General features: G+C 52.9%; 1 protein-coding gene across 2 annotated transcripts; it reads left to right on the forward strand.

The window, feature by feature from the left end:
* Nucleotides 1-564: 564 nt before the first annotated feature.
* On the forward strand, nucleotides 565-14513 carry PI16 (peptidase inhibitor 16). 2 transcript variants are annotated; one of them, XM_069563371.1, is made up of 7 exons: nucleotides 565-1147; nucleotides 6592-6813; nucleotides 9221-9330; nucleotides 9604-9692; nucleotides 10328-10885; nucleotides 11227-11366; nucleotides 13594-14513. In XM_069563371.1, exons 1-6 carry the CDS (start codon nucleotides 716-718, stop codon nucleotides 11346-11348), a joined length of 1533 nt encoding a protein of 510 aa, XP_069419472.1. In that variant the 5' UTR covers nucleotides 565-715; the 3' UTR covers nucleotides 11349-11366; nucleotides 13594-14513. The 2 variants fall into 2 exon arrangements, with proteins under 2 accessions (XP_069419472.1, XP_069419471.1); XM_069563370.1 differs by having other exon boundaries at nucleotides 658-1147; nucleotides 10328-11014.
* Nucleotides 14514-17253: the final 2740 nt, after the last annotated feature.

The following is a 17253-nucleotide window of genomic DNA, read 5'->3' on the forward strand; positions in this document are numbered from 1 at the left end:
ATAAGTACCTCAAGCACATGCATTCGCTGAGGGCACATGGAGGCCATAGTTTTATCCATAGCGAAAAACACTATTCCAAGGCAGTGTGGTTGCTGTCTATTGTGAGGGCCTATTGTCGTTTAGTCGCAAAGTTGCGTCTGACTCTTGCGACCCCATGGACTGTAGCCCACCAGGCTCCTCTGTCCATGGAATTCTCCAAGCAAGAATACTGGAGTGGGTTGCCATGCCCTCTTCCAGGGGATCTTCTCAACCCAGGGACTGAACCCACGTCTCCTGTATCACAGGCAGATTATTTACCACTGAGCCACCAGGGAAGGCCCACCGAGGGCCTGCTCTGTGCCAGGTACTGTGCTGGGTGCTTTTTGTATATCTGATCTCATTTAATCCTTCCAGCTCCATGAGGTAGGTACTATTACTGTCACTGGTTCAGTTGAGAAAACTGCCAAAAACATAGCTAGAAAAGGAGCAGAACCAGGATTCAGACTGAGGTCGGCCCAACCGTTACCAAACACACCCTGTCTTCCTCTGTGCTTCCACGAGCCACCTGCAGCTTTCTCATCTCGCCCAGTCCTCTGAGCGTAGAGTCCATGTGGCTTCCTTCCTGTTATGTGTCCTTAGCACCCAGTGGGTGTGACCCGCGGCGCACGCAGTCATTGCAGAAGCTACTGTGATTCTGTGGCCTGGAGGACCTGTCAGGAGGGACTGCAGAACTCACATGGCTCTTGGCCTGAGCCCCCGTTACCGAGAGAAAGGAGGCTCTGGCCAAGGACTCTTGACGGGGGAGAAACGCTGGGAGTGGACTCAGCTCTGGTCGGGACCCAAGCACCCTGCCCTCCCCGAGACATTGTGTGAGCAGGGCCAGGCCTCCAGATTCAGCCCCTCCCGCCCGCCCCAGCCAGGGTGGTGCTTGTGTAGGAAGGACTTTAAATCCAGCTGCCAGACCCCTGATCGGGAGAGGCAGAGAGGACTGGCCACCATGCACGGCTCCGGCAGCCTCCTGGCGTATCTGCTACCACCACTGCTACTGCTGGGGGCTGCCCCAGGCCCCGCCAGGGCCCTCAGTGAGCAGGAGCAACACGTGATGGTGGAGCTGCACAACCTCTACCGAGCCCAGGTGTCCCCGCCGGCCACCAACATGCTGCAGATGGTGAGTGCAGCCCAGACCCCCGCCAGCCCCTTTCGCTCCACGAGCGGCTTCATCCATGAGTGGGTGAATCCCTCAGATTCATCTCTCTGACACAGACAGGGTCCCTGACGCCGCAGAATCTCCGGCCCCAAAAGCAGTCTCATTATACAGATGAGGAAACTGAGGCTTAGAGGGACTTGCTGGCCCCTCAGGAGCTTGCAGGTCCCACACTGGGTAGAGCTGGGCCTGGAAGCCCTGCTTCCCGACCCAGTGACCCCTTCCCAGCACCTCCTAAAATGCACATGCCCCTGGGAGAGGGAACACAGGAAGTTCCTAACACGTGGGTGAAACCATCTTTCAAACGCCTTCCAAGGAGAGGAGAGGAACAAACAGGCAGCAGGATGGGAACCAGCACCCAGTGTAGGAGGGATGGACTAAGGAGGTGGGGTGAGAACAGGAACCAGAGACAGAGAAGGCTCTGGATCACACACATCAAATTCTGCTCGACCACCCAACAGGCCAGCAATTCAGGGTGAGTCCCTTAACCTGCTGTGCATGCGAGCATGCTCAGTCGCCTCAGTCGTGTCTGACTCCTGGCAACCCCATGGACCACAGCCCACCAGGCTCCTCGGTCCATGGGATTCTCCAGGTAAGAATACTGGAGTGGGTTGCCTTGCCATCCTTCAGGGAATCTTCCCAACCCAGGGATCAAACCCACATCTCCTCCACTGCCAGCAGATTCTTTATCACTGAGCCACCAGGGAAGGCCCCTTAGCCTAGTAAAGATCCTCAATTTCCCATCTGTAAAATGAGATCATAATTAGAGCTCTATATCAACATACGGGCTTCCCTGGTGGCTCAGCGATAAAGAATCCACCTGCCAGTGCAGGAGATGCAAGAGATGCGGGTTCAGTCCCTGGGTCGGGAAGAGCCCCTGGAGGAGGACATGGCGACCCTCTCCAGTATTCTTGCCTAGCCATGGACAGAGGAGCCTGGTGGGCTATAGTGTCCATGGGGTCGCAAAGAGTCCAACACAACTTAGCTACTAAAACAACAACTAATATCAACATGACTGAATCTCAGAGATGTTATATTGAATAGGGGGAAGTGAAATCTCAAAAAGTATACACATATTCATTTAAGTAGACTAAGGTATATCTACATGAGGCTTAAAAGCATGTAAAAAGTCCTGCTGCATACCGGTGGAGGACATATGCAAATGGACATACCAGTGAATGACAGAAGCCAGATTTGGGGAGGTGGTTACCACTGTCAGAGGGGGAGTTATTTGATGCAGCCTTAGGGGACAGGATGCTCAGGATTAAAAGACATAAAGTGAGTGATTGACCCCTTTTTCTGCCCCCTGCCGAAGGCTAGACCGGCCCATCTTCTCCAGTCACCCTTAGGTGGGGAGCAGTGTCCAGGGCCCTTTAGCTGGTGCTGAAGAACAAGGCTGCACCTGTGGGGTCCAAGCCCAGAGTTCTAACAGCTCTGTCCAGCCTGGTTCAGTGACTCTGGGTGAAGTGACCCTCAAAAGCCTCTGTTTCCCGACCACATGGCGCTGGCAACCCCTGCCCTGGGGTCAGACAGGAAGACCTGTGAGAAAGATCTACAGCTCCGCAGGTGCACACAGCATCCCCCTTCCCAGTTCTGTCGGCCTTGGCAACCGACAGGAGCTGCAGACAACAAATTAGGAGCCCCTGGTGCTGGGACCAGGGCTTCCCTGGTGGCTCAGTTGGTAAAGAATCCACCTGCAATTTGGGAGACCTGGGTTCTATCCCTGGGTTGGGAAGATCCCCTAGAGGAGGGCATGGCAACCCACTCCAGTATTCCTGCCTGGAGAATCCCATGGACAGAGGAGCCTGGCGGGCTACAGTTCCTGGGGTCTCAAAGAGTTGCACGCGACTGGGTGACTAAGCACAGCACAGATGCTGGTACCAGCTCTTCCTACAGTTCCCTGATTGAGGCCTGGAACTCATTGTTGGGCCTTGGTTTCCCCATCGGTAGGTTCCTGATGCCCTACATTCTTACTGGCTAAGACTGGGGGGCAACACAGGCTGGGAACTGCTTTGCAGTCAGAGGTGGACCTCAGGAGTGGGTCAACAGTTTCTGAAGCAGTTCAGATACTGACAAGATGTGCTGCTGCCTGGTAGGAAGTGGTCTGAGGAAGAGGGGATAAGGCTGGACTGGGACATCAGGCTAAACTTGGGACAAGGTTCAGGCTCAGCTTCAGCAGTGATAAATTCGAGACTCTGGAGTTAGATGGCCTGGGTTCACAATTGACTTTGCCCTTTATTAGCTGTGTGACCTCAACCGAGTTACTTATCCTCTCTGTGCCCCAGCTGTAAATCAGAGATGACAACACTATAACAATCCTCGTAGGGTGGGTGTAAGGACAAAATGAGTGACTATGTGTAAAGTACTTAGAACAGTGCCTGGCACACAGTGAGTGCTCAACAAGTGATACAGAAGAGGGAACGGCTCCAGGGTGAGGCAGGTGGGTATCATCATAGACTCTTCTCTCTCCCTCAGCCTCCAAGCCTAATTATCACCACTTTTACCTCCCAGAAGGCCCAACTGTTCTTGAATCGCATCTCCTCTCACCCCTACCATCTCTTTGACACACCCTGGTTCAGTGTTTCTTCTCCCATGGACTTCTAGAACAGCCTCTACCTGCTTCCCCAGCCTCTGGCCTCTACAACCAGCATGAAGGTCCGATACCTTGGTCTGACCTTGCTCAAAACCCTTCCTTGGCCCCCAGTGGCTCCCTGCTGCCTCCAGCTAAAGCCCCAGCCCCTGAGAGGCCCTGCTCTGGGTGTCTGGCCCTGCCTCCTGCCCCTCCAGCCTTGCCTCATGCACACCTTCTTCCTCTGTAACCCAGCAGCTGTCGCCCTCCGCCAAGACCTGGTTTCCCCTCTCCACCTCTTGGTTCCTGCTTTGCTGGCTCACGACGCCTCCCCCCCCACTTCCCCCCGGCTGGCAGTGCCTCACTTTTAACACTTAGCTTCCTGTCTCCTCTCCATCCTCATGCACGCATGCTCAGTCGCTCGGTCGTGTCCGACTCTGTGCGACCCCATAGGCTGTAGCCCACCAGGCTCCTCTGTCCACGGGATTCTCCGGGCAAGAATCATGGTGTGGGTTGCCATGCCCTCCTCTAGTCTCCATCCTCTGCTGCTGCTGCTGCTCAGTCGCTCAGTCGTGTCCGACTCTGTGCGACCCCATAGACGGCAGCCCACCAGGCTCCCCCGTCGCTGGGATCCTCTAGGCAAGAACACTGGAGTGGGTTGCCATTTCCTTCTCCAATGCATGAAAATGAAAAGTGAAAGTGAAGTCACTCAGTCGTGTCCGACTCTTTGCCACCCCACAGGCTGTAGCCCACCAGGCTCCTCTGTCCACGGGATTCTCCAGGCAAGAATCATGGTGTGGGTTGCCATGCCCTCCTCTAGTCTCTATCCTCAGGATGGGCTAAATGGCTCTCTTTGGTAAAGGTTACGCCATCGCAAAGCTGTCAGTTACCACATAGTGGCCTAATTAATGGTTTATAACACTAAGATCTTGGGATTCTTAGTTCTGGCCGTCACCCCAGGGCTGGCATAGTGCCCAGGACTGTTGAATGAATGAATGAGTGAATGAATGGACTTGCTTTCAGATGGTGACCAACTGGCTACTGTGGGTGGGTGTTGTGACCCTTGAGCCTCTCCACAAGGGTCTCTGGACAACTGAGAAGCCTTAAGACCCACAGGAGTGACTCTCTAATGGTGGGGCTCAAGACATCCAGTTGGAACAGAAATTACAGCCAAGGTCTGTAGAGGAGCCTGCTTTTTTGAGCAGGGCTGTGTCGTAGACGTCAACAGCAGACAAATGTCTGCTGAGCACCTGCTCTATGCCGGCCACCCTGAAGGAGCTTATGCTCTAGTCTGGAGCCCTGAAGGTCATCCCGACACCCTGAGCCTGGCCCCCAGCACCAGGCCCCTTTCCCCCTCCCTGTTCTCCACCACTCCCCATTTGCGAGAACCTCAGAGACCAGGGACTTGGGGCAAAAATGCCCACAGAGGGGAAGGGGATTCACCCAAAAGCTACAGTGGTAGAGCTATCCAGCCAGGGTTCCCATTCCTGCCCCAGGCAGCTGCTCTTGGGAACCGTGTCGTGCGTTGGGGGAGGAGTGAGCGTGACCACGTGGCCCCTCCCTTCAGGGTCACCCACGCTCTTGGCCCTTTATGGGACGTCTGGCTCCTGCAGCTGGCGGGGCCCCCAGAGGGTGGAGCGAGAGTTGCTGCCAGGCCATCCATTTCCAGGAGAGGCCAAGAACAAAGTTTAATGGGATCCAGGCTTCCCTCCTCAATCCTTTGGTCAGATGCTTTGTTAATTCTCTCTTCCCACCCACACTGGGCCTGTCCTCCCTGCCAGGGACACAAAACCTCTGCGGCCCCTTAACCTGAAATGCCCCCTCCTACCATCTCACCGGAGGTCCCCACTGGAGAACCCTGCCTGTGGGACTAGATGGCTCTCTGGGCCACCAAAGCTCTGAAATACTTCTCTCAGTGGGTGTTGCACAGAGACACTTCGTTTTCTTGGGGAAAGTGGTTGTTTAGTTGACAAGAGAGCAACTGGGAGGGAAGCCTGAAGCTAGAAAAGCCACAGAGGCCGAGCTGTCCCAGGAGGAGTGAGTGAAAGTGTTAGTCGCTCAGTCGCGTCTGACTCTTGGCAACCCCATGGACTGTAGCCCTTCAGGCTCCTCTGTCCATGGAATTCTCCAGGCAATAATACTGGTGTGGTTTGCCAGGGGATCTTCTTCAGGGGATGCCCTTCTCCAGGGGATCTTCTCGACCCAGGGGTCAAACTCAGGTCTTCTGCATTGCAAGCAGATTCTTAATGATCCGAGCCACGGAGGGTGGGAGGTTAAAGGGGAGTGCTGGCCCCTCAGTCAGATTTCTGGTGGGTGGGCAGAGGGAGCAGAATGGCTGAATAAACCACCCAGCCCCGAAACGTCTCACTGGACATCTGGTGCTTCAGGACAGTTCAGGCAGCCCTGGCAGGGCACCACAACCCACCTTTCACGTAGACAGATATTAGTATTAATTAATAATTCCACTGTCAAAAACATCATCCCATTTAGCCTTCCCAAAGTCTTATGAGAGTTCAGAAAGGTAGGCAACCTGTCTAAAACCACACAGTTGAGGAATGGTCCCAAGCTTGGCTAATTCCTCCCGACCTGGGGTGCCACCCTCCCACCTCCCCACAGAAGCCTACCGGGACCAGAGTTCTGCTCCAGATCACCGCCAGGAGTCACCCCACAACGAGGGGAGGGCCTTCCTCCTCCAGAGGGGCCCCAGGACACCCTCAGTCTCCTATCCTCACCCCCACAGAATTGTGGGCATCCTCCCCTCCGCTCTCCCACCCTCCTCTCCCGCCTCCCCTGAGCCCGAGGCGTCCTCACCTCCCTGATCCCTGACCCGCCCCTGCAGAGGTGGGACGAGGAGCTGGCCGCCTTCGCCAAGGCCTACGCGCAGCAGTGCGTGTGGGGCCACAACAAGGAGAGGGGGCGACGCGGCGAGAACTTGTTTGCCATCACGGGCGAAGGGCTGGACGTGCCGCTGGCCATGGAGGAGTGGCACCACGAGCGCGAGCACTACAACCTCAGCGCCATCAGCTGCGCCGCGGGCCAGATGTGCGGCCACTACACGCAGGTGAGGGGCTGGCCGGGAGGGCGGGGCCATGGCAATGGGGCGGGGCCCCACGGCGATAGGCGGAGCCATATGGCAGTGGGCGTGGCTCCACTGCAATGGGCGGGGTCACCTCTCCCCTCAGGTAGATCCCAGAAGTCCGGAAGCCCCCGCTTCCATCCTTCATAAAAGTCGTCTCTCCGCAGCAATTTGGGTGTTGTGCAGGCCCCCAACGAAGTTCTGTTTCTCACGAACCATCTTCAGGTGTCTCTTTTGCAAACCTAGGCGGCTCCCCCTCTTTCGGCCTTCTGGTCCTGAAGAGACCTGAATTAGGTGCTCCCGAAGCCTTTCTCCTGGAGGATGGTTACCGTGCCAGGAGATCCTGACCGAACTCCAAGCAATATTGTCCGCTGGCCGAGGTTACACACGGCTGTTTGTCGCAACAGTAAACACAACCCTCCTTTCTCCGGTCCCTCTCTTGTCATTTCTCAGAGTGTCCAAGTTGCTCCTTCTTATCTGCTAGGGATTGATAAAGCAAATACACAATCTTAATTTTGTCTTTAAAAACGACATGCAAAATAAGAGAATCAGTTCAGTCGCTCAGTCGTGTCTGACCCTTTGCTACTCCATGGACTGCAGCATGCCAGGCTTCCCTGTCCATCACCAATTTCTGGAGCTTGCTCAAACTCATGTCCATTGAGTCAGTGATGCCATCCAACCATCTCATCCTCTGTCCTGCCTTCAATCTTTCCCGGCATCAGGGTCTTTTCCAATGAGTCAGTTCTTCCATCGAGTGGCCAAAGTACTTGTAGCTTCAGCCTCAGCATCAGTCCTTCCAGTGAATATCCAGAACTAATTTTCTTTAGGATTGACTGGTTGGATCTCCTTGCAGTCCAAGGGGACTCTCAAGAGTCTTTTCAAACACCACAGTTCAAAAGCATCAATTCTTTGCGCCCAGCTTTCTTTGAGGTCCAACTCTCACATCCGTGCATGACTACTGGAAAGACCATAGCTTTGATGAGACTGACCTTTGTTGGCAAAGTAATGTCTCTGCTTTTTAATATGCTGTCTAGGATGGTCATAGCTTTTCTTCCAAGGAGCGAGCGTCTTAATTTCATGGCTGTAGTCACCATCTGCACCCATGATTTTGGAGCCCAAGGAAATAAAGTCTGCCACTGTTTCCATTGTTTCCCCAACTATTTGCCATGAAGTGATGGGATCGGATGCCATGATCTTAGTTTTTTGAATGTTGAATTTTAAGCTAGGTTCTAATAATTTTAAAATAAGAGAATAATAAATAAATAAAATTTAAATAAGAGAATACATGGTCACGGAGTGAAGGTTTCAGAGAGCCTTCTGAGAGTATTTCCTGACTCTTGCAGTCACTCATTGCTTTACTGCATTTTGAAAGCTTGCATTTGCGGACAAGGGGTGTAGGGGTGTGTGGAGAAAGATTAACTTTAGTATTATTAAATTCTTTTTTTTTCTCCTCCCAATGCTCTTTTGTTGTTCAAACAATAACACGACAAATTTTTTCAAAAGGAAAAGGAAATGAACCAGCCACCTTCCCACCCATATCCACCAGTTCCACTTTCCAGTGTTTCTTTTGGGTGGTATTTTTAGTGCTGATCTTCAGGGAAGGAAATCCCAACATCACCCATCCAGAGCAGGAAGTTGTGAAACCCCAGCCCTCCCTGCCCTCTTCCCCCTCTCACATGCCCATACATATATCTGCCGGCAGGAATTGCTGGCAGAACCAGCAGGAGAGGACTGCCCCGCCTCCATCCCTGTGTTCTCTCAGGCTGAGTGCGTCTGCATTCGGGTCATTTCTGCCTGGCAGAAGCTCAACAGTGGTACCTACGGAACTCTCAGCTGAGTCAAGCCGCAAGACCCCAGTCCTGGGAAGTTGTGCAAAGTTAACAGTGAGAGCCTTATCTTACCACACAAACGAAACAAAACCAACCAAACAAAAAAAACTGGCTTCAGATTGGGTGACTCCCGGGCAGACTGAAATTAGAAATAGCAAAGGGAGGCTATATTGGCTTGTTTCAGCCAGTGGCAGTGCAAAAGGTTGTTTTGATTTGTTGCTAAAGTTTAAGATTCTCCTGTTTAAGATTCACCCGTTTAAGATTCATTGGTTTACGTTCCTTATTTAAAATGTAAGGGACTCTAGGAAGAGCCCTCAGGAAGAATTCATGAGGGTCTGTCAAAGGGGAAGGTTTTCAGAGGGATAGAGTCCTGGTGAAATAGTGTGTGTGGTTGGTTGAGAGTAGACTGCCTGGGACAGCTTTGTCCTGAAGCCGTGTGTCCTCGGGAATCTGGCTCTTACATATAGGGTTCCTCCTCGCTCATGCATGGAAGGCTGATGTAGAGAGACGCTAGCTAGGAGCCAGCTTGCCCAGGCTAAACTGTTGGGTTTGCCTTCCTTCAGGTGGTCTGGGCCAAGACAGAGAGGATTGGCTGTGGCTCCCACTTCTGTGAGAAGCTCCAGGGCGTTGAGGAGACTGACATCCACTTGCTGGTTTGCAACTATGAGCCCCCGTGAGTGGGGTAGGGAGCCCTGGGGGAAGGGGGTGGGCAAGAGCCAAGGGCAGGGCCGGGCTGGACACAGTCTCGGGAAGAGGAAGCGGGCTGATCTGGGGCCCATCTCCTGGGGAGCTACGAGGGCACCGATGGAGTCTGCTCTCATCAGTCCAGCAAGTTAGTTCAGGGCGAGTAAGACCCAGGGAGCACTTCTAGAGAAGGCGTGTATAAGAGGGACAGGGTTGGGGTTGGCTGGGACCTTGCCCCCAGCATCCTCCTCACCTCCTGCAGGGGGAACGTGAAGGGCCAGAGGCCCTACCAAGAAGGGACTCCATGCTCCCAATGTCCCTTGGGCTACCACTGCAAAAACTCCCTTTGTGGTGAGTCCGGTTGGGGTGGGGAGGCGTGGCACAGGGGGAAGGGAGGTGGGGAAGGGAAGTGAGGGAGGGGGACGCCCACTGGCTGGTCTAGAGCCTCCTGTGGCTCCAGAGCAGCTGTGTGGGGCCACAGGAGGAACCCCTCAGCAGCCCCAACGTGTCCAGGTTCCCAAGCCTACTTGGCCTGCTTTGCCCTCCTTGCATATCCACTTTGGTGCCCTGGCATTCCAAGTGACCAACTTCCTACCCTCCAAGCAGAGGGTGGAGGAGTTGGGGGCTCCCCGAGCGAGTGCAGGGGTGGGGGTGTGTGCCCAGATGGGTGGTCAGAGGGACCAGGGCCTGAGATGCAGTGGGTGTGCTGGGAACAGTAACCCAGCTGAAGTCCCCTGTGGAAGTGGAAGTGCGAGTGTGGAGAGGGGAGGACTTGGACAAGGAGGTGGCTGGAGGGGCAAATGTCAACCACAAGAAACAGCAATGAGGGACATATTCGCTGGAGATGGTGCGTGTGTGCGTGTGTGTGTGTGTGTGTGTGTGTGTGTCTTCACAGTACATTTGGTCTCCTCACCTTGATTGTGGTGGGGTGAGAAATGCAGGATCCTGTTTGCAGCACTAATGCCAGGCCTTGCCTCTCTTCTCAGAACCCATCAGAGGCCCGGAAGAGGCTCAGGATTTGTCTTCCCTGGTACCTGAGGTCCCATCTTCCCTAGCAACAGAAGCCTCAAGCTCTAGGAAAGAGGGGATCGATTCTTCCTTAGCAACAGAACCTCAACCCTTCTTGGTAACAGAGGTCTCAGGCTCCCTGGCAACAAAGGTTCTATCTTCTGTAGAAACCAAGGCCCCATCTTCCTTAGTAACGGAACACTCCCCTTTCACAGCAACAAAGACTCCACTTTCCTTAGCAACTAAGGTCCCTTTTGTTTTGGCCACTCACAACCTGCCCTCCTTGGATAAGTGGCCACCTACCCTCCTCCCCAAATCAACCCCTGATCCCATCCCCAAATCGGCAGACAAAGAGGCCAGCAGTACAAGAATGCCTTCCAGGATCCCGGAGAGTTCTCTGCACCCCAAGATATCCTTGATGGGGACACGGGAGCTGCTACCTCTCTCCCAGGAGGAGGGTGAGGGTGAGGCTGAGGCCGAGTTGCCTCATTCCAGTGAGACCTTGGCCTCAGTCTTTCCAGCCCAGGACAAGCCAGGTGAGCTGCAGCCCGCACTGAAGCACAAAGGGCACTCCTCCTCCAAGCCCCTGTCCAAGTCCCCCAGCGCCTCTGCCACCGCCAATGCCATGGGCGGGCGCACCCTGGCCTTGCAGTCCTCCTTGCCAGGTAAGGCCTGTAGAGCCCATCCCACCTCCCCTCAGAGCTGCAGAATGTCAGCACCCTGCTCGAGCATAGGTGGTGTGGGCAAGGCGGGGCGTGCACCCCCCGAGTAAGAGCTTCCTCCCTGGCTGCTGCGTCCCCATGTGTGTGCCGGGTAGGGTGGGCGGGAGGGCGGGGAGAGATGTCCAGGCTGAGGCCAAGCCTCTCCCTTCCTGCAGATGTGGAGGGCCCTGGAAAGCATGGCTTCAGATCAGGGTCAAATGCGAGCCCTGGGCACGTCGGGGGCCTCCTCCTGGGACTGCTGCTACTGCTTCCCCTGGTGTTGGCTGGAATCTTCTGAAGGGGTCACCACTCAAAGGCAAGGCCTCACAGGGGGATCCCTCGCCTCTGGATTGTTTTCCTCCAATAAGAGACCACCGTTTCCTGGGAGGTCCTCTCTGGGACCCAGCAGCCCTCCTTCACCCCAGCCCGACGGCAGGCCAGAGGCCTTGTGCCCACAGGAGGCCTCTACAGGGCCGACCCCTGGCACTGCCCCACGAGCGCCTCTGCCTCTGGGGAGGTGCTCCCCTTAGCCAGCTGCAGGTGGCTCTGAGCACGTTCCTGTGGCCTCCAGGACCAACTCCCCAGGTGTCCCGTGGTCACAGTCCCACTCTTTCGGGAACAGAAGGTCTCAGGGCTTCCCAGGGACCCCTCGGCCCCTTCCAGTCCCCTGGCCTCTCCCTTAGGCCATCAGAGCCTGGACCTGTTCCCAGGAGTGCTTCCTGCCTTCTCAGGGTGAAGAGGTCAGCTGCCTCCAGCCATCTCCCCTACCTGTCCCCAGCCCTCCCCAAATGAGACGCTTCATGGCCGAAGTCCCTCTGGAAGGGAAAGGCTGTGGCTTCATGGCCGAAGTCCCTCTGAAAGGGAAAGGCTGTGGGGCATGTGTCTGATCCAAATCCACAGACCTCTTTGGGAGCACAGGGCCTGGCCGCTGTGAGCTCAGGTTGCTGCCCACTAACTGCACGCATCACTTGGGCCCCTCTGGTTCCTCCCTTCTCAGTCTGGGGTGGGGTGGGGGAATGAGGATTCTGGGGAGATCTCTGCCTGCCTTGGCCTTAGGTTGTCTGCTGAGGCAAGATAAGGGTTCTCCCTGAGAGTCCCCCTCCCTGAACTTGCCTGTTTAGCTGGCAGGGGCTGCTGAGGGGCAGATGAAGGACAAGCCCCATCTGCGAGGGGTTCTATAGGTGGGCAGGGACCAGGGAAGGGAGGCGGCCCCTGACTCCGGAATAAAAGCCTGTGTATGAGCGCTGGTCTCCGTGCTTATGAAGGGTGGAGGGCAGGGGAGGGCTCGCTGGGGGCCCTGGGAGACTCACATCTTCCACTGCTGACCCAAAACAACCGTTCCCTCTTCTTCACACCCCATGTCCCCCCAAACAGTCCACTGAGTTCTTTGAAGCACTTTTCCTTTCCAACTGCACACCTTCTCCAACAAAAAAAATCTTCAGGTAGCCATCGGGAGGTAGACAGGGCCAAGGGGAGGCCAAGGGCGTTGGGCTCTCCCGGGAGTGGTGGAGCCCAGCTGGGTTCGTGACCCAAGATGGGAGCAGCACACAACCTCTTCTTGGGGGTGCTGCTGCCCAGGCCCATCCTGGATGCAAGGTCAGCAACGCACCTCAGGAATGGCTGGGCCAACCCCTGGGACGTGGAGGGGTCCTGAGAAAGGGCTCTGGAGTTCCAGACACCTGCCTCTCCACGACACTGCCCCAGGGGAGCACAGGATTGTCTAGAAGCGCTGTGGGGCAGGAGACCACAAGTGTGTGTGCACAGAGCTCACAGCGGTAGGTGAGGAGGGCAGCTCGGGATCCAGCTGGGGCTGGTGGGGAGGGGTGGGCGACCGGCTCCAGGCAAAGCTGGGCTGTGAACAGTTAAACAGGAAATCAGCCCAGAGCTGCACACTGCATGTGTGTATGTGTGTGTACATGCATATATTTAGATGATATCGGTATCTATATACATACACACATATGTGATATATATGTATTAAGGAATAACTCATAGAACATAACAGTCACTGATTTATAGTTATCACTCAATGGTTTTTAGTATATTCACAGGGTAATACAACTATCACAATTTTAGAACATTTTTATCACCCCAAACAAGAACCCCGTACCTGTCAACAGCCCCTTTCTCCTTTCCTCCACCCGCCAGCCCCTGCCCTAAACAACCACGCATCTACTGTCTCTATGCATCTGTCTATCCTGACATTTTGTATCAAGAAAACCATAGAATATATAGGCTTTTGTATCTGGCTCCTTTCACTTAGCATATGTTCAAGGTTCATCCACGTTGTAGCATGAAACAGTACTGTATTCCTTCTGATTACCAAGTAATATTCCTTTATATGAAATATAACTTCATCCATTCATCAACTGGTAGACACTGGGTGTGTTCTACAATTTGGCGATTGTAAGTGATGCTGCCGTAAATATTCATGTGAAAGTTTTTGTTTGGTCATACGTCTTCACTTCTCTTGGGTACGTACTAGGAGTGGTATCATACGGTTAACTCTGGTCATATAGTAACTCTATGTTTAATTCTTTCAGGTACTGCCAAAGACTACTTTCCAAAGTGACTGCACCATTTTACAATCCCAGCAGCAATGTACAAGGGTTTCAATTTCTCCACATTACCAACACTTGTCTTTTTTGATTATAGTCATCGTAGCAAGCATGAAGTAGTATCTTGCTGTGGTTTTTTCATCTCCCCGATGATGTTGAGCATCTTTCCATGTACTTAGTGGCCATCTGTGTATTTTTCTTTGCAGAAATGTCTACTCAAGTCTTTTGCCCATTTTTTAACTGGAGTATTTGTCTTTTGAGTTGTAGGGATTTCCTTATATATTCTAGATACAAGTCCCCTATCAGATGAATGATTTGCAGACATTTTTTCTTATTCTATGGGTTGTCTTTTCTTGATGGTATCCTTCAAACATAAAAGTTGCTCATTTTGATGACTTCTGGCATCAATGTTTTTTTTTATTTGTGCTTTTGGTGTTATAGCTAAGAAACCCTTGCCTAATCCAAGGTCATAGAGATTTATGCCTATGTTTTAAGAGTTTTATAGTTAATTATGTGAATTAAAATGTAAATGTTTATTTCTAGACTCTCAATCATATTCCATTGATTTATGTATTTCTCTTTATGCTATTACCTACCACACCATCTTCATTACTGTAGTATTGCAGTTAAGTTTTGAAATTGGTAAATGTAAGTCCTCCAACTTTGATTTTTTTTCCCAAGATTGTTTAGGCTATTCTACGTCCCTTGAATTTCCATATATGTTTTAGGACCAGCTTGTCAAATTTCTGCAAAATTTTTATAGGGATTATGTAATCCATCATTGTAACAATGTTAAGGCTTCTAATCTAAGAACATGCGATGTCTCTCCATTTATTTAGGTTTTCTTTACTTTCAACAATGTTTTATAGTTTCCAAAATAAAAATTTTGTAATTTTTTTGTTAAATTTGTTTATAAGCATTTTATTTTTATGTTGTTATAAATGAGACTGTTTCATTAATTTCATTTCATTCTGATTACAAGCATATAGAAATATAATCAACTTTATATACCAACAACCTTATTGAATTCATTTGTTATAACAGCATTTTTTAGTGGCTTCCTTAGATTTCCTATATACATGATCGTGTCATCTGCAGAGTTTTACTTCTGCCTTCTAACCCAGATAACTTTTCATTTTCTTGCCTAACTGCCCTGGCTAGACCCTCCAGTACAATGTCAAGTAACGGCCCGTCAAGTAATGGAAAGGCCTGTCAGTTTTTTCTTATTCCTGACCTTAACGGGGAAAACATTCCACCATTTGGTAAAATATTAACTATGGGTTTTTCCACAGATGCCGTTTATCAGGTTGGGGAAGCTCTCTTCTTAGGTATTTGAATGTTTTCATCATGAACAGATGTTAAGTTTTATTAAACACTGTGCCTATTGAGATGATCACGTGGTTTTGTTCCTTCTATGGGAGAAAGTGTGACACTAATTGATTTCCAGAGGCTGACCCTGCTTGCCTTCCTGAGGCAGGAAGGGCATCATCTCTGCTTTCGTGAGCCTGTTTTCTCAAGCTAGCCCCAAGTCCTGTGAGGCGCTCAGCTGAGGGAGCCTCGGGGTAGAGCCAGCGGGTGGAGGCCTAAGCCACCTCCCTCCTTTTTGGGGTGGGATCGGCCGGCGTCCCGCCAATAAACGGCACCTGTGTCCACAGCCTTCAGGAAACCTGTCATGTCAAGGACCTCTTTGGAGATTTTTGGGAAATAACTGAAGCCAAGAGACGATATCCCAGAGTAGACAGGCAGGGCTCTGACAACTGGCCAGGAGTAGGGGTGGCGGGGAGAGGGGCTGAGATGAGAATGGGAGGGCATGTTCAAAAAGAGGGGGAAGGCAGTCTTGGACCCTGAGCCCTGGGGACCAGAGTGGGCTGGGTCTGCTCCTGTGCACTGCCGCATGGCTCCCAGACCTCTGCACATAGCAACGGGCTCCAGTGGGGCCCTGCGCACGCCACCGCCGCCTTTACATGGGATGTGGGCTTCAGCACAAGGGGTCCCGAAAGGCCTGTCAGGGGACCTTCCCGCTTTGTCCACTGGAATTAGGTTTTCCAGGAGGGGAGGGAGGTGTTCACAAGGATATTCCCACTCTCGTCACTCCTCCTTTTGCAGACAGCTCCACCCTTCCCGTACCCCAGTTCGATCCACTCTCTTTTCTCAGATCAGGACCTTGTCACTCTAGTTTTCAGGACTGGGAGAAACATGCCAGGTGCTATGGCGGGTTAGGGGAGCGGGTGGCAGGGGAGGATTCAATTCTCAAAGAATGAAAGGTCCAGGAAACAAAGAGAGCATTTAACATATCCAATACATGTACCTGAATACTGAACTGAAAATGGTTAGCAATTGCTCAACTAAAAACTGAGATGGAGTATCAAAGGTGATTCTCTTGCCATTTCCAGATGTGAAAGATAATCTGGGAAATGTAGTTGAGCCTGAAATTCAGAAATCCTGGGGCATTACCTGGGAACAGCACTGCCTCTCCTCAAAGCGACTCGCCAGGCCCACCCAGGCTGGCTCTTTACCTCGGTGGCTTCTCCAAACACCTGGGAGGAGGCGGCTGCCAGAGGGAGGGGTTCTTAGGACTAGCTCAGCCCTGACTCTTGAATCTGGGGGCCCACAGGAAGCAATTAATCCAAGAACAGGACCTGAGGGTAGAGCAACGGGAAGAACAGTTACCCCGGGGCAGTGGTCAGTGCCAGGGGAAGCCACGCTGGGCTAGAGAAAGGCCACGTGCCGTGTGGCAGACCCGCCTCTGAAGGGTCTTCCTTCTCCACAGAATCCATGCCAGCGAGCCCTGGCCCGCTCGCCTTGCCATTTGCTTTCCCTCCCAGCCACTTAGGTTATCTGAGCTTGAGTGTAAGATCTCAGTGACCCCCCACCAATGTACATTTACCGGATACCTGCACAGGCATGCTCCCATGTTCCTGGGGAACAGGGATATGCGAGGTAAACTAGGGCAAAGGCATCCCAGGGCCATCCCTGGGCAGGACCCAGCCACACTGTGGGGAAATATGACCTAAGTCCCAAACCCCAACTCCCGAGGCCCGCTCCCCTGGAGCAAGGGCAGAGAACACCTGGGGAACCCAGCTGGCCCTCAACTGGTATTACCACCCCATCAGCTGGAAGCCCACAGTCTCCAGGGACCAGCACGTTCCATCTTAAGGTTTGCCCGTTTATAGACCCTGGTATTCAGCAGGAGCAAATGGAGGGAGCTTTGCCTTTTCTAGAGAAGGCCAAGCTCGGTGCTGCAGCTGGGCCGCCTACCCCTTCTGCTGTACCCACGTGACTGCTACCCCAACCAACTTGGTAAAACCCGACAATATCATCTGCAAGCAGTGCTGAGGACAGCTGGACTTTTGCATGGAACATTCTGAAGCTGGGAGGACTTTTCGAGGGCCTGTCTCCCTGGGAAGAGGCCTGTGCACTAGCTGCTGCTCTGTGGACTGGTACCCTGGCCTAGTTCAGAAAACCGCCCAGCGGCCTGAGCCTCCACCCTCCCCCTGCCCCTGCCCACTGATCTACGCCAAGCCCAGGCCCTTCGCATGCCCAGGCCGAGCTGCCCCCAGCCCTGTCACTTTACAGCCCCTTCTCATATAACCAGGCTTCCCTCGTGGCTCAGCTGGTAAAGAATATGCCTGCAATGTGGGAGAC

The sequence above is a fragment of the Ovis canadensis genome, chromosome 20 (genome assembly GCF_042477335.2).
Source record: "Ovis canadensis isolate MfBH-ARS-UI-01 breed Bighorn chromosome 20, ARS-UI_OviCan_v2, whole genome shotgun sequence".
Lineage (NCBI taxonomy): Eukaryota > Metazoa > Chordata > Mammalia > Artiodactyla > Bovidae > Ovis > Ovis canadensis.

What these genes read in the sequence shown, in the direction of transcription:
- PI16 (XM_069563370.1), top strand. Translation starts at nt 716, where the DNA reads ATGGCTCTTGGCCTGAGCCCCCGTTACCGAGAGAAAGGAGGCTCTGGC. An exon ending in TGTGCGGCCACTACACGCAG is followed by an intron (nt 6,814 to 9,220) that starts GTGAGGGGCTGG and finishes GCCTTCCTTCAG; the next exon opens with GTGGTCTGGGCCAAGACAGA. An exon ending in GTTTGCAACTATGAGCCCCC is followed by an intron (nt 9,331 to 9,603) that starts GTGAGTGGGGTA and finishes CACCTCCTGCAG; the next exon opens with GGGGAACGTGAAGGGCCAGA.